The sequence below is a fragment of the Balaenoptera acutorostrata genome, chromosome 3 (assembly GCF_949987535.1).
Source record: "Balaenoptera acutorostrata chromosome 3, mBalAcu1.1, whole genome shotgun sequence".
Taxonomy (NCBI): domain Eukaryota; kingdom Metazoa; phylum Chordata; class Mammalia; order Artiodactyla; family Balaenopteridae; genus Balaenoptera; species Balaenoptera acutorostrata.
Window position 1 is genome coordinate 54,968,592 of NC_080066.1, and position 23,205 is coordinate 54,991,796.

General features: G+C 43.2%; 1 protein-coding gene across 2 annotated transcripts in view; it reads left to right on the top strand.

Moving 5' to 3' along the window:
- GABRB3 (gamma-aminobutyric acid type A receptor subunit beta3) overlaps nt 1-23,205 on the top strand; it is a 237,755-nt gene that overhangs the window by 153,091 nt on the left and 61,459 nt on the right. For both annotated transcript variants that reach the window (XM_057544530.1, XM_057544531.1), the window contains exon 4: nt 10,015-10,235. In XM_057544530.1, the coding sequence (XP_057400513.1) occupies nt 10,015-10,235 (221 nt within the window). The remainder of the gene's footprint in view (nt 1-10,014; nt 10,236-23,205) is intronic.

Genomic DNA, 23,205 nt, shown 5'->3' on the forward strand with positions numbered 1-23,205 from the left:
TGGGGCATCTGGATGGAAAGATTCAGAAAGTGCTGGATCCATACATGGACATCTCAGGAAAGTGAAATAGGCCAGAGACACTGATGGAGGAACAAAAACCTGGAGGCTGGAGTTAAGAATAGGAGATGCTTCTTGCTCCTGGTTCCTTGATGCTCAGTTTGGGAGAATCAATTTTACAGTTAAAGGGGGCTGTGCAGGGGCACTTAGTGAAATGCTCTTTGTATACAGAGGGGTCAATTGATCATAAAATGGGGAGGGGTAGGTGGGAGGTAAGCCCTGGAACACCTGAAGGTCAGATTAGCCACAGCAGATCAGGCCTGGCAGGGTGACTGGTTTGGTATTTTTATTAGTGCTGTAGCTGTTTTACAAATTTGTGTTTAATTTAAATTTGTAATTTCAACATATTTCACAGCAGAAAAAATGTTTTATGGAAAAATCTAGTAACCTGATACATTTCAGGAAACAATCTTGCATCTTTTGCATTTGGATACTGAGTAGAAGATGGAACCTGGGATTTTAGAAGCAAAGAGTGAGGACTCCTTCGGGTGGTGCTGAGAATTCTACACCAAAGTATTAGGCTGAGTCTTTCTTTCTGGCATCTTGGGATAATAGAGAACAGTAGGTTTCTTTTTTTTTTTTTTTTTTTAGAGTTTGGTGTGTACTTGGCATGGAGCATTGGGCTGGGGGCCCACCTGATAAAGAGGATCCTTTTTCATCAGGTGCTGGGGGACTTTTGGGAGGATGACTGGCGCTGCTCTAGGATGAGGGAAGAGAATGTATAATTTTCCAAATGCCTATTATGAGTCAAGCACTGTGTTAAGCTTTGTTAGCTCAATTAATTGTTAGAGCACTTTTGTAAAATGAGCATTTTTAGTTTCATTTTTCCACATGAGGTTGCTGAGGCTCAGAGCGATTAGGTAACTTTTCCAGGTAAGGCACAGGGCAAGAAGCTGACCCGGTGGTCTAAAGTGTCCTGCTGCACCACCTCCTGCAAACTAGCCCCTACTGGAGATTTATTTAGCCAAGGACATCTCTCTTAAATTTTCCTGGTTCTCATTTGTTTAGGTTGAATTCTCGATTTTTTCTGATACTACATAGTTTTTTGTCCTTTGAATGTAGGTCAGTATAATCATTTTGCATTTCAAACTTACTGGACTTACATAGAAAAATAGCTATGGTATCTTTTCATACATGAAAAGAAAGCCAAATTTTCAAAATAATTTATGTCCTATGCCAGTTTTTCAGATGGCTATAGAGGACTGGGGAACTTGTAACTATTTTCAGCAGCCCATCCAGATTTCATGCAGAGGTAACTAGTTCATATTCTAAATATATTTAGCATTTAAGTGGATGAATAAAAATTACAGACTATGAGCCTTTCGGCAGGTATAATAGCTATATGAAGACCAGAAAGCCTCAGCAATCTTCCTCTGCATTTGCACACCAGCTTCCTCCCCTGCCAGCTACAGACTTAGTAGATATTCCTTAAATATACACTTCTTTTGCATTGTTGTACATTTCTTGGCTCCTCATGTGTGCCCTCTGTGATGCTAATCACTTCAGAGTGTGTGACAGGCAGACTTCCCAGATGGGTAAATGGGCTTATAGTGAAAAGGCTCACCCACCTTTGCCCAGCCAACAGGAGGTAGACTTGAGATTTGGGCATGTTTGAGTGCAAAGCGCCTTCTCTTAATCACTTTAGTTTTACTTGATTTGATTTGATGAATACCCCACCAGAATGTGAGCTACTTAAATGTACAAATGATATCCTCCTCATCTCTGGGTCCATAGCACCCAGCAAGGTTCTTGGCCTGTAGTAGATACTCAGTGAAGGCTTGAGGCAGAGGGAGGGAGGAGGAGAGGGGATCAGAAGGAGGTGGTCCTGCTTTATTCTCATAGATCACCATGTTACCAAACTCAGGTTCGGATGGTCGCCACTCAAAAGCCAATAATTGAGAGGCAAGTGTTGGTAGAAAGTTGCTTTAATCAGAAAAGCCAGCAATCTGGGGAGAAGGTGGACTCATGTTCTGAGACCAACTGCAAACATTCTGCTCAGTCATGACAATTTTTAAAGGTAAAAAGGAGAAACAATCACAGTTAATCATTAAGTTAGGAGGTCAGATTCTTCATCATTTTTCCACTGTGTGCAGAGCTGCTGACCTCTGATTTTCCTGTGGAAGCTGTCTTGCCCACGTGGTCCACCTGCAAATTTGCTAAGGGGGAAGCTGGGCGTAAAGAGTCAGTCATTCTTTACCTACTTAGTTCTTCATTCTTACTTCATTTAATCCAGGAAAGTAATCAACAGATTAGGCAAGGCATTGTGTACCTTCAATAGAGCAAAATCAGGAGTTAGGTTAAATGTTACCTAGTGATCTCATTTTTATAATTAAGGCCTGAGGGAAACAGAAATGGGCAAACAGGAAAGGAGCAAGAGCTGCTTACACTTGTCAGACATCATTCCATTTCTATGGGATTAGGGATGAAGGTCTGCCTTCTGTAACTTCTTCATGCTGACATAGGGTGCTATATTCTTAGAGTGGAGGATGTCGAGACACGGGTCTGTACAATGTCTTTACTGACAATTTTAGTTGCCTGCTTACATATATGGGCAGAACAAGCTATAATATTTTGATGCCCACAAAGGTATAGATTATTATGAGCAATAATGTTAATCCCATTCTCTTAAGGCCAGTTCTTGGAATTGTGCTAGCCATAGATTTAGTACTGCTCAAGATGGAGCAGCTTATGTCATAGCTACAGTCTGGTCATCACGCAGTTAGCTTGTTCCCCCTGGTGGCAGTTATAGTATCTGTACAACGACTCAGGAATGTGCATCAGAAACTGAAGGATTCTGTGACTCTATTGTCCTGATCATTAACTGCTTGAGCCTGCTCTTTTGTGACTCAGGGAGGCCTGGGAGATGTACGTTTTTCTACAAACAAAAGGCAGGGGACATGGAGGGGCCTTTGTTCTTGGTTCGGCAGCGGGGTGGCCTGCAGGGTTCTGCTGGGTTCCAACCACATGGATTCAACAAATGGAAACCTAGGTACCAGCGAAGTCTGTTGTGGGAGGGGAGATGGATGCAGTGTTGGATACTCATTTTTAGGCCATTAAAAGGAATGGATTAGGATCGTCTAAATAAATCTTGGTAACAGAAGTGCCAAGATTCCCTCAGCCTAATTTTAGTTGCAGAAATGCCTGCAAAGGAAGCCTCCACCATCCAGGGCTTATATAAGCTTCTCAAAATAATTTTCTGTCCTCCCTGACCTGAGAACAACTTACCTGTGAGTTTTTGTCTCGTAAGTAAACTTGCTGAACCAGAAGCAAATGCAGGTGTCCTGTGGCTTTCACAGCTGCAGTTAAATATTTAAATTTGGCTTGGAGATTGCATTTCTTTCTCAGGGTTAGTAAATTTTTTCATTTCCTGTGCTGAGGAAATCTAGTCAATTACCTAACTGCAGAATAATGAGCAGTGTTTCCACTTTCGAATATGTATTCTTGTCATTTTAATGCGATAAATACCAACAAATTTCCACAAGCAAGAAGAAACGTTATTGTTTATCTCTTATTGAAATTTATTTGAGCTACTTGAGTTATACACCTAAAGGTTTTATTTTGTTGTTATTTGTTGTTACCACTGCTGTTCGTATATTCTCAGGATATTTTAAAAGGACAGTCACCTATGCATAAATGCTTGGCCCCTGAATGCCTGTTCCCAGCCCCCTCAGACTTCCTGCCTGCCCCTCGCCTCTCCCTGCCCCATCCTCTGCTACCTCAGCCCACTTGCTCCCAACCACGGGACCCTGGGCTGGGCTGGTGTCTTACACAGAAACTGTGGCGTCTGACTTTTGCATGAAATGGAATTTTGTAATCTGGCGTAAAACCTAGCAACCCTTGTGTCATGTTTTTTCAATGAGAAAATATGACACAAATTCTAAACAAATGATTTTCAAGCTTATGGAACCCCACCTACTAGTATTTGCTGTCCCTTTGTGAAGGCAGTGTAAAGCCTTCAGGGACAGGCCTAGCTGGACTTCAGGGTTTCATGCTGTTTGATTTGATACACCCGTGTAAACAGAGAGAGAGAGTGGAGAGGGCCCTGAGTTCATTTAGTTATCAAAGAGCTTTACCATCCCTAAGAGAAGCCCCAGGAATAAATGGCCCTTTAATTGAATGCTTTCGTTTGTGAGATTCTTTTTAAGAAAGATTCTTTGTTTTGAATACAATTCCTGAATATTTCTTCATGCTGATTCCAAGTTCATCATAAGCTTTTTATAATACAGAGAGAGAGAAAGAGAGAGAGAGAGAGAGAGAGAGAGAGGTGTTCCAGGCATTTTATCTTACCTAATGATTTTGATGAACTATCTTAGTTCAAACCAATTCTAACTGAATAACTCACGTTTATGCATTATACACCAGAAGGTCCCAGTTCTCAGTGGCCTGGAGAATTCTGGATGAGGATACGCTTGCATTTTCCCTCTCACTGCCTGACAGCTCTCCAGTGAATCCCATCTCCTAGGAAATCAATACTTTTACTCAAGGCCTCCCAAGTACCTGGTACCAGCCCCATTCCATGGTTGGATCTGCACCTAAACCGGAAGCCGGGTGTTCTCAGGGTGCCCAGGGCTGTTGACACATCTGCTAACACAGTGGGTGTGAGTCAGTATTCGTGCACACACAACCAGTATGTCAATTAATTAATTTATAGGAGGGTATTTTATAAATGCTTGAAGTACTACAAATCTCAACCCTCACCCAAAGCATGGTCTTCTAAAATCAAATGATATCAGATTATAACCAAAGGAGCTTTGTGAGCTAGATTCTGCAGCAGGTCTGAAGAATGTGGGGGTGGTGTGCAGAGTGGAGGTTATGGGGGTCCCACCTGCAAAAGAGGAGATTCTGCTTCTCTGGGACACAGGGCCCTGTTACTGCAGCCCTACTGGCAGCTGCTGCTTCTGTAAACCCTGATCTCTGGGCCGGTACCTGCTCTTTCTTCTGCCAACATGCTCTGTCTAGATGTGCTGATCTGGCTGGGTGTGCCACAGCCAAGAATCAGTGCATGGAGACCACTGTGTCTTCTTTGTGTGTGCGAATCTAAGTAAGCCCCTGGCACCAGAGAGGGGCCTGCTGGTCCCCAGCACCCACTGCTCCCAATGCCCACTACCCCCTCCTGCCCGTTCCTCCCAGACTCCCACTTCCCCCATGCCTCTCCTCCATACTCCCTGCTCCTCCCCACTGTCTCTCCTGGAGCTGCAGTCTCCCTGCAAAGGGTGGAGGTGGGGAAGGAGGAGACAAGCACGAGTTCCTCTCAACCTGGTGTCCCTTTCACCGTGCCGTGAACCTGCAGACTCCTCCCTGTACCCAGGTGGATCACGCCACAGAGCAGAAAAGATGAAAGAGACACAGTAAGCTCAACAAAGGCCCAGGAATGGAGATGCTCACCATCGCCATCAAACCAGTGCTGCCTGGTTCTAATCCCCATGACCCTTGGAGCCCCCGAAAGCCCTTTCTTTGAGAAATGCCACTTCAGGGTCTCTGCCGTGTCCCCTTTCTTTCCGTCTCGAGTCTCCCTCAGCTGCACCATGTTTGGGGATGACGCCCAAGGAAGATGGCAAGGAAGGCTCAAGATGGCCCTGTGGGGCCACGCCCTTCTTTGCCTCTTCTTCCCTTTGTGCTATCCTGGGGCTCACCAGCACTGGGTGGTGTGGTGGCTGATTCTGTGAGCAGCACCCCGTCTGTCTCATCTTGGTGTCTAGTGCCCCAGCACGAGCTCCAGCAGCACAGGGCCTCTGCCTGGCTGTTATTTTAGAGGCTCCACCCCTCGCAGCCCTGTCTCATCTCTCTGCTGCTTTTCACACCAGCAAGTTTCCATGCAGACGGCACCTGAGTCCACCTCCAGTGCTAAGGTCAAAGACCAAAAGCTTACTTCCCCACTTCTACCTTATGTTCCCTGAGGAGTCCAGGATTCCTGCTTTCTACCCCTAGTCCACTGTCATCTGGATCTCTGTGGATTCCTGGAACTTTTACAGTCTCAAGGTCTCTTCTTTTTCTGAGGACTGACTCAAATCCAACCCTGGCAGACTCTCCAATCCATACAGATTGCATCTCTTCATGGCTGTGTTCCTTGGTCCCCGCCACATCACTCCAAACCTGGAAACCAGCAATTTTTCTGGGACTCCTCGGAGGAAACAGACCTTCACAAGGCATCTGTCTACAGAGTAGCTGTGCTCAGTGTCTGCAAGGATGAGGGGCTTTGGTGGTGCCATATTTCTTATTACTCCGCTTCAAAAATATGTTACTGTACGTGGCTGCATCCTCCACTCTCAGGGGCATCTTTGCAGACCTCGCCCACCAGGCTGGTTTATTTGGCTGCATAGAACCTCACCCTAGAGCTGTGAGGCTGAGAACTGCTCCCGGAGGGAGGCGGCCTCAACTTCAGACCCCGCATTCCCCCAGTTACTTGTGTTTAATGGGATGGGGGGTGGGGAGGCAAATTGTTTGAGCTCTCTAAATGTTTCTTGCTTCATTGATTGGGATGGTAATGAGAACAGCAGTAATCTCTGCCTTGTATTTAAATAAGATGATATAGCATGAGGCCTGGCACTTGCTGCCAGCCCACGTTAGCTGCTGCTGGTAGTGTGTGTGATGCTCCTCACCACCCCTCCCAGGAGTCAGCGCCGTGGCCCCCCAGTGGCACAGTCTCCCATTAGCTGCCCCCCAACTGCACAAGAGAGCAGAGGGGGCTTGTTCCTGTAGAGTCACCTTTCCTTCATCTGCCTCTTCTTTCTCTGCAGGAGAACGAAGTGGGATATTGACTAGTGTCCCACTGATCTCATGATGCCCTTGCTTTCCGAGGCACAGCCCATTGCAGCAGATTTGGGTTTAAGTACTACTACTTTTTCTCCCTCTGTTACCTAAGCTCTCCCCTACCGCAGTCCACTCAAGTCACTCAGCGAACACCCAAGACCAAAACTGAGAGGTGCTGCTGATGCTGTGGAGAGCAGCAGAATCCAAAATTAGAACCTGATCCTGAGCTTGCAGACTGTGAATGACAACTGGGTTCCCAGGGCCAACTGACACATGGCAGTGCCTCCACCCTCATGGCAGCCCATGTGAATGCCAGCTGGAAGGGAGATGGGAGAGCAGTGCTAGACTTCACAACTCAGGCGTAGGATGAGAGCTTAGAAACCAGGAGAGAAAGATGAAACTTCTATTTCAATAAGAATGCAATTTGGAGGGTTATATTTAAATTGAAAATCCTTTAGCTGCTCCTGCTAATTTATCTCTGTCTTGTTATGCCACCAAAACTTTGCATGTTTCAGTTAAAATGCATCACCTGCATTAACTTAAGTTAATGGTAATGTGGGGGGCATGATTGCGAACTTTACAGGCCGTTTGCATCCCAAGGGTCTACATCAAGCCTACTATCTGTGACTTCCTAACCAGCACCCCTTTTCTCTGTCCTCCCTCATCACCTATCAACAAGCTCTCCCACTCATTGAGGCCTTTGCTCATCATCCGTCTTACCCAGTGAACTCACCATTGCAAAACTGATCTTCCTCACCTACAGCTTTGAGTTTAAAACAGTCTTATTACTATTCAGGTATGGCAAGGCCAACAGATCAGGAGACAGCTGTCATTGAAAAGAGAGTTTGTCACCCACAGACCCCAGGAGAAGGGGGCATGCCATGCCATGGTGGAGGGGATGCCTGGGGAAGCACCAGGGCAGGTCACAGAGAGTGGCCTTTATTGTAGCTTCCATGGAAAGAATGGGCATGGCCAGGCTGGGTAAGCAGGCTTAGGATTGGCTAGTTTGAATAATTAAAGTAGGCCCTGGAACCTAGAGTATCCTTAGTTGCCTGGTACCTGAATGTGGAATGAGGCACTGGCCTGGAGTGTGAGAACCTAATAAAGAAGGCAGCTCGGGAGGGAGGGAGATGCAAGAGGGGAGAGAAATGGGAACATATTGTATATGTATAACTGATTCACTTTGTTATAAAGCAGAAGCTAACACACTATTGTAAGGCAATTAAACTTCAATAAAGATGTTAAAAAAAAAAAAAAAAAAAGAAGGCAGCTCGGGGTATGAGCTCTGGGGTGGTTGGTTTGCATATGAAAAGTACAATCCAGCGCTTGGCAGAGTTGTTTGCTCTCTCTAGGAGCTAGAGGGAGGGAAGGCAGTCCCTCCAGGGTCCAGAGATTAAAGCATGAGAAATCAGAAAATAAATGACATGTTCAATACACATGGTTATGTCACTTGCTACTTGGAAACCTTCAGTGTTCATTGGCTTTGGAGCTGGTGTTTGAGTGTTTCCACTTTATGGTCACTGCCACAGGGTCCTGCCTTGCCCACAACTCTTTACTTTCCTCCTCTTGCACACCAAGTTCCAGCAAAACTACACTCCTTGGGGTTTCTCATCAATTCAGTAAAAACAACGGTCTTTGTATGACTTTTCATGCCCCTACCTCGTGTCTAGCTGACCAAGGCCTATCTTCAATACCACCTGCTTTGTGAGAATCTTTAATTGGTGGTGGGGTTTTTTTGTGTGTAGGGGGTTTCACACAGTTAATACCAGGCACAGACCTCTGCCATGTAGGTGACTAGGAAAAAATTCCCGTTTCTTCTCATCCACTCAAAAGCTGCCTCTCCTTCAAGTTGCAGATAAAATGTCAATAGACTCCCCAGGCTATTTGCATATTTTGCTTCCCTCTCTCTCTGATTTTTTATGGGCCCTATAGCTTAAAACTTCTTTTGTTTGTAGTTGTTTAGTACGTATTGGTTTTGTCACTTCCTTGTCTGTGACAGCACCTGGAGAGGAGCACAAGTGTACTTTGTCATTTTGGAGGCTCCTGTGCCCAGCACTCTTGCAATCAGTAACAGATGGGTGTTATTGGGTTAGCAAGCTCTGAGAACCGCCCTGTGAGGCAGCAAGAAGAGTCTGCCTGTCTGGGATGGATTCTTTAGCTGATTTGTCATCCCGCCTCTCACTGCCTGCAAAGCAAGGGTGTTGCAGACATGCTCTGCCGGTGCATGAGCTCAGGCGCTCCTGCTTGTAACAACAGTGATTTCTCCTTCCCTGGTTGAAGGGTTTACCACCTCACCTTTGGATTTTCAGCTTGTATCCTTCCACGACAGGGTTTAGGATGTCCAGTGACTATGACCAGATTTTTAGACCTGATCGTTCTAGACTTGAACAGTGATTGCCAAAAAGAACAGAAATTTTAAAATAGAATTTCCATGCTCAGCCTCTGATTTGTCTTTTTTCCCACTTTCTTACTGCACTAACTTCTCTGCAAAACAAAAACATGGGGTCATCTGCCTATTTTGCTTCTTATTTTGTTGGCAAGCCTGTGGGTCTGCATTGCCCCTGGCTCCCTCTTCCCACATCCGGTTTTAGTCCCATTTTCTCTAGATGTCATCCTCTAGAGGTGATGACATGTCCCAGTTAGTGTAGAAATCGCTGTGTAGTGTAGAATGGCAACCTAGAAGGAAAGGAAAATGTGATGCATGAGGTGTAGAGACCCCCCCACAGGTCATGGTGTCTCCAACTGGTGTTTCTATTCCAGAGGTTTTCTATTTACAGCTGTGTGGAGGGCAGAAGGAGAGGAGGAATCTAACTGCAGATAATTTGTAGCCAGGCCTGGCCTGTCATGGGCAGCTCAGGCCTAGGTTTGCCTGGTGGGAGGAGGAGGACCTAGGCCAGCACACGGGTTCTCTGCCAGCACCCTGATTTTATGATGACTTTTTTGGGGGCCTTTATTTCTAAGTTATCTCTTAAATGCCAATTTGTATAGTCTGCTTCTTACCTAAATAAAACAGAGAACTTATAGACATGATGTACACCTATTAAAACTAGTATTTGTGTTTACAAGAAAGCAACCACTGCTTCCTAACTCTATCTGAAAATAACATCCATTTCTCCTGGATTCCAACCTGAATTGGGCCAGTTGTGGAGGAAACAGGCCTGCGGCTGAGCACAAACTCATTTTTTTCTTTTCTTTTTTTTTCCCCAGGATTACACCTTGACCATGTATTTTCAACAATACTGGAGAGATAAAAGGCTCGCCTATTCTGGGATCCCTCTCAACCTCACGCTGGACAATCGAGTGGCTGACCAGCTCTGGGTGCCTGACACATATTTCTTAAATGACAAAAAGTCATTTGTGCATGGAGTGACAGTGAAGAACCGCATGATCCGCCTCCACCCCGATGGGACGGTGCTCTACGGGCTCAGGTCTGTCTGCCCTGTGGGCTGGGCTCATGGTTGCATGGTGCATTGGTCTTGAGTTTTCACTGGAGGTGATTACAGTAAGTGAGGCCATATCCTCAGATTAAGAGACACCCATGAAACACTTGGAGCTCTGCAGAAAAAAAATCTTATAAATCTAAGGTTTGGGGCATTACTGTTACTATAAATAGACATCAAACAAGTGAAAAACAGCCTCCTCGGATTGAATTGATATAATTGGTCTGCCGTATCTAAGAACACATATTCTCTTGGGATGGATTTCCCATATCATAGCCACAAAGGCCTGTAATTAATATCATCACCCTGGTACTTCAGAGGCTTTCAGTGAAGTTTCCCAAAGCCATTTGCACAGTTGAAGAAAATGTCTAATTATGCCGACATACAGTATAGTCTCCATGGAGCTTTATGAGGTGGTGCGACCAATATTTATGGGAATGAGTAAACGTGAGGCTTCCTGGTGAGAATCATCTCTCACCAGGTCTCATAACGAAAGCACATGAATTGGGAAACCAGACTGCTGATTGGAACCCTAAGGAGGCCCTGGGCTTCCCTGGTTACACTGGAAACCACTAGGCCTTCCCGTGATGCTCCACCACTGCTGGTGGTTAGTGATTTTGACTTTCACTGAATGGCAGCCTCAGCAATCTTTGTCTCTTGTGTTGATTTAGCACTGGTTTTTGTTTTGTTTTAGAGTAAGTATGTCTGGGTCTTTCTTGATCTCCTGGCCTGAAAGTGCCCAGAGGCCTTCCAGGAGGGGCTCACAGTCTGGAGTGGGGCACAGGTGGATATCTTGGAGAAAAGGTTTATCTCAAAATGCTGTGAATCTTTAACTGAGACTCCAACAGTTCTAAAGAGTAATCATAACAATGTAAGCTTAAATACACACCACTGTGACTTTTAGTGCTTCAGGGAGAGTAAAGGGAATTATTTAACATTGCCTTAAGTGGAAAATGTTGTGACTTCCTCAAAACAGCAGCATATAGAATGAGAGTTGGAATTTTAGCAAAAATCAGACTTTTTTAACTGTAAGAGAAAAAAAGTGGCACGTGTCAACTAAGCCACGGTGTTACTCTAAAAAAAGTCTAGATGATGCTTCCTTGGGATGTTTTCAGCATTTTGTATTTTTGCCTGGAAGTGAGAGATGTGGTTGAAAAGTTCTGGAGTTCTGAGAAGTACAAAAATCGGTTGTTCAAAAGATTATCCAGAGACCATGTGAGCATAAAATGAGGAGTCATGTCCTTCATTTACCTACCCACCCCAAAAAAGTGAATAGAAATGTGTGTATATTTGTGTGTGTATGTGCATGTGCATAGTGGGGGTGAAGCAAAAGGAAGCAAATAGCAATAAAAACTAGGCTAGGTCTCCTTGGCTTTTTAAACAAAACTTGCTATTTGGGTTCTTTCCCTTTTTATCTTTGCATTCTTTATTTTCTCACCAGAGTTAGAGTATGTTAGTTTGTCTATAACAAAGAGCTTTCATTCTGTTAGGATAGCATCTGAGTCCGCTTGGGCCACTGTAGCAAAAACCCACAGCAGACACTTATTTCTCACACTCTGGAGGCTGGGAGTCCAAGATCAAGGTGCTGGCAGACTTACTGTCCATGGAGGGTCTACGCCCTCATTCATGGCAGGTGCCTTCTCACTGTGTCTTCACATGGTGGAAGCTCTGTGGGGTCTCTTTTACTAGAACACTAATTAATCCCATTCATGGGGTTCCACCCTCATGAGCTAAGCCCTCATCTCCCAATACCACCACATTTGGGTTCAAATATTCAAATATGAATTTGGGGAGGGACTTAAACATTTGGACCATAGCAGACAAAATGATACAATATGAATGAAAGAACTGAAATAAATTTCCAAACTCCACTTGAAAGTGTTGGATTTCACACCATAATACAGGCAAGAATAAGAGAAACCAAGAGATTAAAACTGTATCTTTATAACTTAGCTAATACTCTGTAAATTTTAATATAAAAGTTAAATAATAATGTAATAATAAGCTATGGGATACTTTTAATAATAAACTTTGTACAATAATCTAAAAAAGAATCTCTCTAATGAAATTTACATTCATTATACATCTCAGCCTCTTAAATCAGTAAATGAATTTCTAAATCAGTAGCTGTTTTTATTCAAATGTAGTCTCAATGTACCCCTTAGATCTTTATTTAGAACCTCATTTTTTTTTTTTTTTCTTTTTTTCTTTTTGGCTGCATGGGGTCTTAGTTGTGGCATGCAGGATCTTTCGTCACAGCACGGGCTTCTGTCTAGTTGTGGCATGCGGGTTTTCACTCTCTAGTTGTGGTGTAAGGGCTCCAGGGCATGTGGGCTCTGTAGTTGTGGTGTGCAGCCTTCAGAGCACGTGGGCTCTGTAGTTTGTAGCATGTGGGTTCTCGAGTTGAGGCACTCAGGTTCAGTAGTTGTGGTATGTGGGCTTAATTGCCCCACGGTGTGTGGGATCTTAGTTCCCTGACCAGGGATCGTACCCACGTTCCCTGCATTGGAAGGCAGATTCTTTACCACTGGCCCACCAGGGAAGTCCCAAGAACCTCATATTTTTTAAACAATTCTTCCATCTGGACCTGGACAAGCTGTCAGAAAGGAAATCTAAATAACAGACCATATTCCACATGTGCTTATCAGCTACACTGTGCCACCTGAATTCCTTTTGAAATTGGCTATTCTAGATATTTCTGCCTTCAGATTAAAAAAAAACACACATAGCTATAGAGATTAATTTGAATTTGAAGTAATTTGAATTTTTGGACGAAAAGCACATTAGTGCTTCAAAATACTGGTAATTTTATTAAATTCATATAAATACATATTCTGTGTCATTCTGTGTGAACTGAAGTACCATTTATATATATTCCACAAGATACACATACGCACACTGTATGTATTGTGTTTTTTGATAACAAAGTATGAGTGCCACCCTCCACCCTCCCCTTGGCCCCAAACCCTACCTTCCCTCTGCTCTTGTTTTACTGTTGTACTTGCTAGGTCATGTTGGTGACAGGGCAAGGCAAGGATGGACAGTGTTAGTAACCTCAGTGGTACATTGTATCCTTTTGGTAAATAGGTACCAGGGCCTGGGCCTGGAGTGGGTCGGGTGTAGCTGAGAGCTTGAGTGTGTTAAACTCCCCAAGGAGGTTCATGGAGCACTGGGGTTGTTGTCAGTCTCCTGCTTGTAAGGTATTGCTCATGATGGCTAAACCCAACAGAGATTACTTTCCTACTGGCTGTATCCTTAAGATGCTAGTTGACCTGGCTGTGTCCTTGGGACCTTATGGTCAAATTCTTCTCACCACTGGAGACTAGGATTGGCCTTCACCCCAAGTATCCTGCAGTCGCCCACACTGGTAGGTCAGTCACCATTTAGCTCTTCTGGGCTCCTTTTCCCAGGCATGTCCAGCCATCTCAGTACAGGATCAATGGTGGCTTTTGCTTTATCAAGAGTAGATGAGGATCTCTGGCTGGGGATGAGCTCTCCATGATGTAGGTTTGTACATCATCTCAGACTTATTCTGGGAAATCATTAATCCATTACTCTGATGACTCTGCAGAAGTGGTTGATGGCTGCTCACAAAGATGCTGGAGAGGGATCATGTTCACATAGTGATAAAAGGTTGTTTAAATCATGAACTCTTTTTTCAATGATTCTTACAGCCCCTGAGTATGAAACTTGGGCTAACACTAGCTTGATGTTACCTGTTTGGGCTCGGCTGAATGAGGCAATGAACCAAGCTTCTTGTACAGGTCCAAGTCACCGTGTGGTGTAAGAAAATGCTCTTGATAGGGCATATACACCATCTTGAAATAAAACTTGGGCTCTTTGAAAATTTCCTTTGGGCAGCCAAGTCTTTTCAGGAACTAGGGAGATCTTGGCTGCCTAAGAGGCTCACAAGTCTTGGTCCTGTTCCCATGACAGCTTTTCTGTTTCCTTTGGTGCCAGGCTGAAATTTTCTGCTGTCTGTCCCTATCCTGTCTTCCCATCGTTCTTTTTCAAGTCAGCCAATCACCTGATACCATTGAATATCTTACCTGCACCACTAAGGGTACTTTGTAATGTGATCTTCAGGCCATGAATTTTGTGTCTTCGGACCTTTTTTCTGATGCTAGGAATTGGTAATGGGTTCACAAAATAGTATTTGATTTGCTCCGAAAGGACTTGGAAGTCTGAGGTTGAGTCACCTTCATCAAAACAACGTGCCTGAGAAGGTTACTGCAAACTTTGTTGGAAAATATCTTGTAAAATTCCCACTTGCTGTCAAAAGTGGCTTGAAATTGTTAAAGTTGCCATTCCCATACTTAAACGGTTGACGCATTATTAAAATGAACCTAGAACTTCATTCAGAGGATTCAAATTAAGTCATCTAATTGGTTTGGCTGCCATCTTTTTTCCAAAACTGTATTTTTAAGTTGGTTCTGGCCAAACATCTTTTTCCCCCAGAAAAGATGTAAGCTCACAGAATTAATAAGACCCACATGATTTGAGTGCAGGTGTGTTTAACTCCCAAACTCTTGTTTTGTCACTGCCTCCCAATTACTTTTACATAAGTAAAAAACATATTGATAAATTGCTTTCCAAAAGGATCATGCCAATTTTTACTCCCACAGCAATATATTACATATTAGCTTCAGGGTTGTGACACCTGCTTTGGGCTTCATCATTTTTTAGGCTACTGTAAATAACCTATTTACTTCATCCCTTGAGGCTGGAGAAAATCACCTGTCTCACTTTAAATTCAGGCTCACAAAATCCTCTATTCTCCCCAGTCACGTTCATTCTTCCCATACTTTTAAGAGCTCTTTCACACCTTCACTTCAGGCATCTCTCTTCACTCTCATTTGATGATATTACCTTATACTTCAATTGAAAACACAGTAACTTCTTCATTTTGCTATTTACAAAGAGACTATTCCACATACCTGCTACTCATACTTTGCTTTTTCTCTCAAAGTGGAAAGTGGGTCCCTGAGCATTTCAAGAGTCAGCTTCCCCTTGGTATCCTCTCTCAACTTGAGGATTTGGCTCCTGAAATTCTAACCCCTCTCTGTTTACCACTGTTCTCCTCTCTCACCTTGCTTCTGGTATGCATACCTTCCTTCTGCTCTTAAGAAATAGTCAAGGATGTCTCTGTTTTAGAGCCTTTGCACATGCTCTTTGCTGGATGCAATACTTTGTTTCTAGATATTCATGTTTTTAGCATCACAGTGTAATTATGTAATTGAAGACAGTTCACCTGGTCCTGCTCTGATCACCTATTCCCTTTTTAGTACACCTTCTTGTTTTATTTTTGTCATAGCACTTATCCAGATCTGACATGATCTTGTCATTTTATTGCATTTCTTAATTTATTGACTCTGTTCCCATCCATGATGGTGGGGAGGCCGCCATCAGTATATAAATTCTCTGAGAAAAGAACCTGTTTCTTGTTTATTATTACCTCCCCCAAACCTAGAGTAGTGCTGGGTAGAAAACAAGGAAAAAATATTGTATCAGGATTAAGTTTAAATTCCAATTCTTATTTCTATAGTGCTTTATTTTCATATTTTCTATTTAGATTCTTAATCCATCAGAATTTATCTTGGTGTACAATGTAAGGTAGCTGTCCAGTGTTTTTCTTGTCAGATGGTTAGCTGTTTATTCCAATACATAAGTTTATTCTTCCATATGAGCTTTAGAAACATTTGTTTTATCAAATTCCTAAAAATATAATGTAAGATGTTGGTTGGAGTTTTGCTGAAAAATATGACTTAAGAGAAGAACAAATGCTATATGATATTCAGTCTTTCCTACATAACCGTGACACATCTGCATTCATGCATGCCTTCAGTCATGGCTTTTAGTAAAGTTTTGTCATTTTCTTCATAGACAACCGCTCATTTCTTGATAAGGTTATTCCTGTCTTTTATAAGTGTGGTACCATTAGGAATGGGATATTTTTACATTATCTTTCTAGCTCTCGTTGATACGTGGGGAAGCTATTGATCTATTTGTTTATGGCTGTCTTTGTTTATGCACTTGTCCACTATCATATCCAGCCAGGCTATTCTCTTACTATGTCTAATAATTTAGTTAATACTTTTGAGGATTTTAGTCTTACAATCATATTGCTTATAATGATGATTTTTTAATCTTCATTTTTATTGGTTTTATTCATATTTCTTTTTTCTGTTTTATTGCAATGGTTTCAACTTACAGGAAATGAAAAACAGTAGGGATAACAGTGTACAGCATCACCTAGTTCTTCATTATAGTGAGAGTGCTTCTTGTGCCCCACCATGAAGGATGATTTGCACTCTCAGTTTAATGTAGTTGTGACTCATTCTTTTACTTCCTTTAAATACATACATACATACATACTCTCATTTTCTGGGAACTGTGTCATGAGTTGAATAACAGATATCACCAATTTATGGAGTTTATATTCAGGAACTAATTATAAATCAGATGACTGACCCTAGACGGCTTTTTTACATATCAGAAATAGAAATAGATTTTGTTGATTCAACCCCTCTTTATATGTTTGTTTTCCTTTTTTTAACCTGTAACTATGATGTATTAATTTCCTACTGTAATCTATCCTTGAATTCCTGAGATAAATCCTATTTTATCATGGTGGGCAATACTCTTAAGAAATTATTAAGTTTGCTTTGCTCATGGTTAATTTATAATTGTTCTTTTAAAAATTTGTCGACAACCAGTTTATTGGTAATCAACATACCTTGTGATCTAGTCAATGCAATCTTTTTTTTTTAACATCTTTATTGGAGTATAGTTGCTTTACAATGGTGTGTTAGTTTCTGCTTTATAACAAAGTGAATCAGTTATACATATACATATGTTCCCATATCTCTTCCCTCTTGCATCTCCCTCCCTCCCACCCTCCCTATCTCACCCCTCTAGGTGGTCACAATAGTCAATGCAATCTTATTTGTCCCCCACTATCCCCCTAAACACTATTAAGTGAGGTATGAAATTTCTTTGCCTTGGGTAAAAATTTGGGCAGATTGCATGGTTTTCTGCCAGTGTTTTAATAGTAGTCTTTTTCCATTTTTATGTTACACAGGAATTCTCAGTTCAATGTCTAATATTAAATGCAGATACAGAATTAATATTTTCCCTTCCACAGGCCAACGCTATTTTAGGCTGGAAGCTCATCATGGCAAAGGAAGTGTAGTTGAATTCTCCACTTGTGTGCTTCTGCTTCTCCTCTATCCCCTCCCAATCCATCTTGATGGCCTACATATGACCTCCTCTGGTTTTGAAGGTTTATTTTGGGGGGTGGAGGGAAAATAAGTAAGAAAAGTGTTACTTGAACTGTACCATTTCCTGGTGGCTTCATGCTCTCTGGACCTCAAAGACATCCAGAATTGGCTCTTCTCAGAGCTTCCACCATCAGGCAGCTCTCTCCAGGTGGCCCCTTGACCAGCACTGGGGGTGCTGAGTGGGAAGAGTGGGAGAAGTGCTGAGTGGGTGAAGAGTGGGAGAGTAGGATATGTTTCTCCATGGAGTCCCTTGGAACAATTTCCTTAGCTCTAGGACTCCATCCTTCACGGACACATTCCATTTCTCCGCCCATCCATGCAGCCCTAGTATAGAAGATCCAAGAAATCTGCAGGTCCTCTGGTTTCCCATGGAGCCCGTGTGTGATCCACAGGAAATCTGCCTGCATTCCTAGTCTAACATCCAAGTCCTATTCAGTCTCCACTATGCCGCCACCTGCACACGAGGTGTGAAGCATCCACCATTCTTCCTAGAGACCCAGCTGAAAGATGTTAATCTCCCTTAATGATGGCTAGAAACTCTACTAAGAAATCTATCCTGAAGTTAGTTCCCTCTCTCTCATTACTCTGACTTGAATTAACATTCATAACTTGGCTGAAGATTCCAAGAACCATGAACCAATTCAATGAAATTCACTAGTAAATTATCCAATGGTGAGGTGGTAATGTAGGGCCCTTTTACACAATTGTGGTATATATCATATAGATTCTATTAAATATATTAATAGATTATATCTATCTTTAAATCTCTTTGTGTTTTGACATAATATGAATCAAGAAGATTTCTCTTGATCTTTTTTCTGTGTTTTTGTATATTCTGTAATAGATTATATCATATGGTAAATATCTGTTCCTAGAATGAGTTGATATTCCTGTAAGTATTTTAAAATTTTACCTATAGACATATACAGTTGACCCTTGAACAATGTGGGGGGTTAGGGGCACTGACCTTCCACAAGTCAAAAATCCACATATAGGGGCTTCCCTGGTGGCGCAGTGGTTGAGAATCTGCCTGCCAATGCAGGGGAGACGGGTTCGAGCCCTGGTCTGGGAAGATCCCACATGCCGCGGAGCAACTGGGCCCGTGAGCCACAACTACTGAGCCTGTGCGTCTGGAGCCTGTGCTCCGCAACAAGAGAGGCCGCGATAGTGAGAGGCCCGCACACCGTGATGAAGAGTGGCCCCCGCTTGCCGCAACTAGAGAAAGCCCTCGCACAGAAACGAAGACCCAACACAGCCATAAATAAATAAATAAATAAATAAAATTAAAAAAAAAATCCACATATAACTTTACAGTTGTCCCTCCATATCCTTGGTTCAGCATCTGTGAATTTAACCAGCTGCAGATGGTGCAGTACTATAGTATGTATTTATTGAAAAAAATCCACATGTAAGTGGACCTGTATGTTTTACACCCATTTTGTTCAAGGGTCAACTGTACTATACATAAAATGTATTTTGTAGGTGCATGGGACTTTGAATAGGCTGTTGAATGACATTTTCCACTCTGGCACACATGGCTTTAATTGCTGCTATACTTACAGGTCTCTCTAGATTTTCTTCTTATATCAATCTTGAAAATTCAAGTTTTTCAGGAAAACATCCTTTTTTATCTAGACATTCTAATTCATTAGCATGCATGTATGCATTGCCTTCTAGAATACATTGTTACATTCCCTTCTTCATTTATAATTCTGTTCAGTAGCATCAAGAAATACTTATCTATTTTATATATATATTTTAAAGAGGTAGCCTTTAATTTTATATCGTAATTCTGTTCATTAATTTCTGCCTTATCTTTATAAACATCCTCCTCTTGCTTTTAAAGCTCTCTATTGGGGAGTGATGTCAGCAAAATGGCAGACTAAGAAGCTCCAAGCTCTTACTTCTCCACAGAAACATCAAAAAACAAGCAGAAGCTGTCTGAACCAACTTTGTAGGAGCTCTAGAAAATATTCCAAGGCTTATAGCAACCAACCAAATGCCAAATAAAGAAAAAGCTATATTCAAAACAGTAGGAAAGTTTTGTGGCATTTTCCCCTGCCATTTCCCCATCCCCTCCCTGGTACAGGGGCAGTTTTGATCTTGAGCAAGTGACAGCTCAGTTACCAGTTCTCTGGCACTGGAGGAAGCAGAACAGACCTTATTTATGAAGCATTATATACATTTGTTCTAAACTGTCTGGAGAATATCTGAAGGACTGAAGCAAGATGCTCATCTCTATTTTGCATAACTCAGAAAGCAGACAGGAAAAGAGGCAGGTACTACTCATAAAGACTTCAACATGTCTACAGACCCACAGATATCTAAGGCAAGAGATTCTGAGTGGAAATATACAATAGACCATCTGAGGCCCAGAGGAGAAGCTAGGATGAGACTCTGGAAAATTAGGTCATTCAAAAAGCAGCCATGCAGAGTCGGGATCAAAATGGCCAAGGAGTAGGAAGCAGAATTCACCTGCCTCCACAGAAACATTGCAAATACATCTACAAGTGGAACGATTCACAGAGAACAGCTACTGAGGGCCAACAGAAGACCTCAGACATCCAAAATGACACAAAAACCTCCATGTAACTGGGTAAGACAAAAGGAAAAAGAAAAAGAAGGAATCAGGATGGGGCCTGCACCCTGGAGAGGGAGCTGTGAAGGAGGAAAGGTTGCTGCACCTTGGGAAGGCTCCTCACCAGTGGAGAAATTTGACTGGAAAGGGGGAGTTTCAGAGCCTAAGAGGGGGAGAGCAGCAACTGGTCTGTGAAAGGCAAAATAGAAAGTAAACTGCACAGAGGGTCGGCACTGCCACCCTGCACTCTCCAACCTGAGATACTCCTCTGTCAGTGAGGTTGGGCATTGGGTGTTGAAGCTCAGACTCCTAAGCTCAGTTCCAGAGAGAGGACCAGGGTTAGGTGCAGAAACAGCCTGAAGAGGTCGGGCCACGGCAACTGAGGGTGTACTAGGAAGAAGCCTGGGGCTGCCAGAGAGGCAAGGAACCATTATTGGGAGGCACACGAGGAGAAGGGAAGGGCCACCATAAGAACTTCTTTCCCTATGAGCACTCCCAGGCAACAGGAAACTGCCTACAGGAGCTCCAGAGGCAGGCACAAGTTGCTGCCGCCATCTTGGGCTACAGAGGCGGGCATTGGCTGACTCTTCCAGACCCGCAGGCAGATTCCAGGCCTTGCCCCTGCTGACCTGGAAGGTCACCGACTGCTCCTGACACTAGGAATTCCGCCAGCGGGTCACAGGACCCACCCCTGCTAACCTGGATGTGCACAGACAGCTTCTCCCACTAAGGAATACTGCCAGTGAGTCTCATGACCTGCCCCTGCTGACCTAGAAGGGTGCAGACAGGTCTAACCACTAGGAATTCTGCCAGCAAGCCCCAGGACCTGCCCACACTGTCCTGGGAGGGCATGAATAGCTTCCGCAACTAGGAAATCCATCAGTGGGTGCCAGGACCTGCCCCATTGTGCTGGGAGTGTGCAGAAACCTCTCACTACTAGGAACTCTGTCAGTGGTTGCAGGGACCCACCCCGCTGTCCTGGGAGGGTGCAGATAGGTCTCCCCACTAGTAAATCCGCCCAGAAGAGGGACAGAAACCACAGCTGAGCCCCAGGGGCTGTGTAACTAATGAAGAAGAGCTGAAATCTCTCCTCTTGGCTGTGTGCACTGTGGAGGTACACTTCCACTGACATCTTCCTAAATTCAGTGCCTGCAAAATATCCAAAGGACAACAAATGCTCTTACTGCTGGGACGGGTCCTGATTTAGCAGCTGTGGGCTCTGTGGGCACATACACATGGCAGTTGGGCCAGAGCAGAGTCTGAGCTGCCTCCATTGTTCCCACAGAGGGTCCAGGTGCATGATTACTGCAGTCCTGGAACCTGACCTCAGTGGACCTGTGCTGGTAGCCAGGTGAAAACAATTCCTGAGAGTCACCAGGGCCAATTGCTGGCATACCCACAGTTAAGGTGGGACCAAGAGCAGTGCCAGCAACAATATACTTTGTGAGCCCACACAACGAGCAAAAGGGGGCACAACAGAGCACATTCACAGGTGAACAGCTCCAGAGGAGGAATACACAGTAGATTCTCTCCCAGTGGGAGTGCTCCAATCCTGCCTACCTCACACTGCAGATCAGAATCCAAGCTAAGAAACAGATCTGGGGGCATCTACCCCAACAGCTAGGGAGCAGATTCTGCCCCTGAGAGGGCAGAGACAACCACAGGGAAAAGGGGAAGCCCCGCTCAATATCCAGGGCAGGCTGTGATCACAACACAAATCAAACCCCCTATCCAGGGGATAACAGCACAAGCCTCTGGACCAACCTCACCCCCCAGGGGGAAGACACCAGAAGCAAGAGGATCTACAATCCTGCAGCCTGCAGAGAAGAGATCACAACACATTTTTAACAAAATGAGATGACAAAGAAATATGTCACAGATGAAGAAGGAAGATAAAAAACCTAGAACACCAACTAAATTAAGAGGAGATAAGCAATCTATCAGAAAAAGAATTCAGAGTAATTATAATAAAGATAATCCAAGAACTCGGAAAAAGAATGGAGGCACAGATTGAGAATATACAAGAAAAGTTTAACAAAGACCTAGAAGAACTAAAGAACAAAAAATAACGGAGATGAACAAGACAATAACTGAAATGAAAAATACACTGGAAGGAATCAATAGCAGAATAATGGAGGCAGGAGAACAGATAAGTGACCTGGAAGACAGAATGGTGGAAATCTCTGCCATGGAACAGAATAAAGAAAAAAAAATGAAAAGAAATGAGGATAGTCTCAGAGACCTCTGGGACAACCTCTGGCACAACAACATTCAAATTATAGGGGTCCCAGAAGAAGAAGAGAAAGAGAAATGGCCTGAGAAAATATTTGAAGATATTATAGTTGAAAACTTCCCTAAGATGGGAAAGGAAATTGTCAAGCAAGTCCAGGAAGTGTAGACAATCCCATACAGGATAAACCCTAGGAGGAACACACCAAGACACATATTAATCAAACTAACAAAAATTAAATACAAAGTATTAAAAGCAAGAAGGGAAAAGCAACAAATAACATACAAGGGAATCCCCATAAGGTTATCAGCTGATTTTTCAGCAGAAACTCTGCAGACCAGAAGGGAGTGGCAGGACATATTTAAAGTGATGAAAGGGAAAAACCTATACGCTACCCAGCAAGGCTCTCATTCAGATTCAATGGAGAAATCAAAAGCTTTACAGACAAGCAAAGGCTAAGAGAATTCAGCACCACCAAACCAGCTTTACGACAAATATTAAAGGAAATTTTCTAGGCAAGAAACACAAGTGAAGAGAACAAAAGAGGAAGGGAAGAAAAAAGACCCACAAAAACAAACCCAAAACAATTAAGAAAATGGCAGTAGGAACGTACACATTAATAATTACCTTAAATGTAAACGGATTAAATGCTACAACCAAAAGACGTAGACTGGCTGAATGGATACAAATACAAGACCTGTATATATGCTGTCTACAAGAGACTGACTTCAGACCTATGGCTACATACAGACTGAAAGTGAGGGGATGGAGAAAGATATTCCATGCAAATGGAAATCAAAAGAAAGCTGGAGTAGCAATACTCATATCAGACAAAATAGACTTTAAAATAAAGACTGTTACAAGAGACAA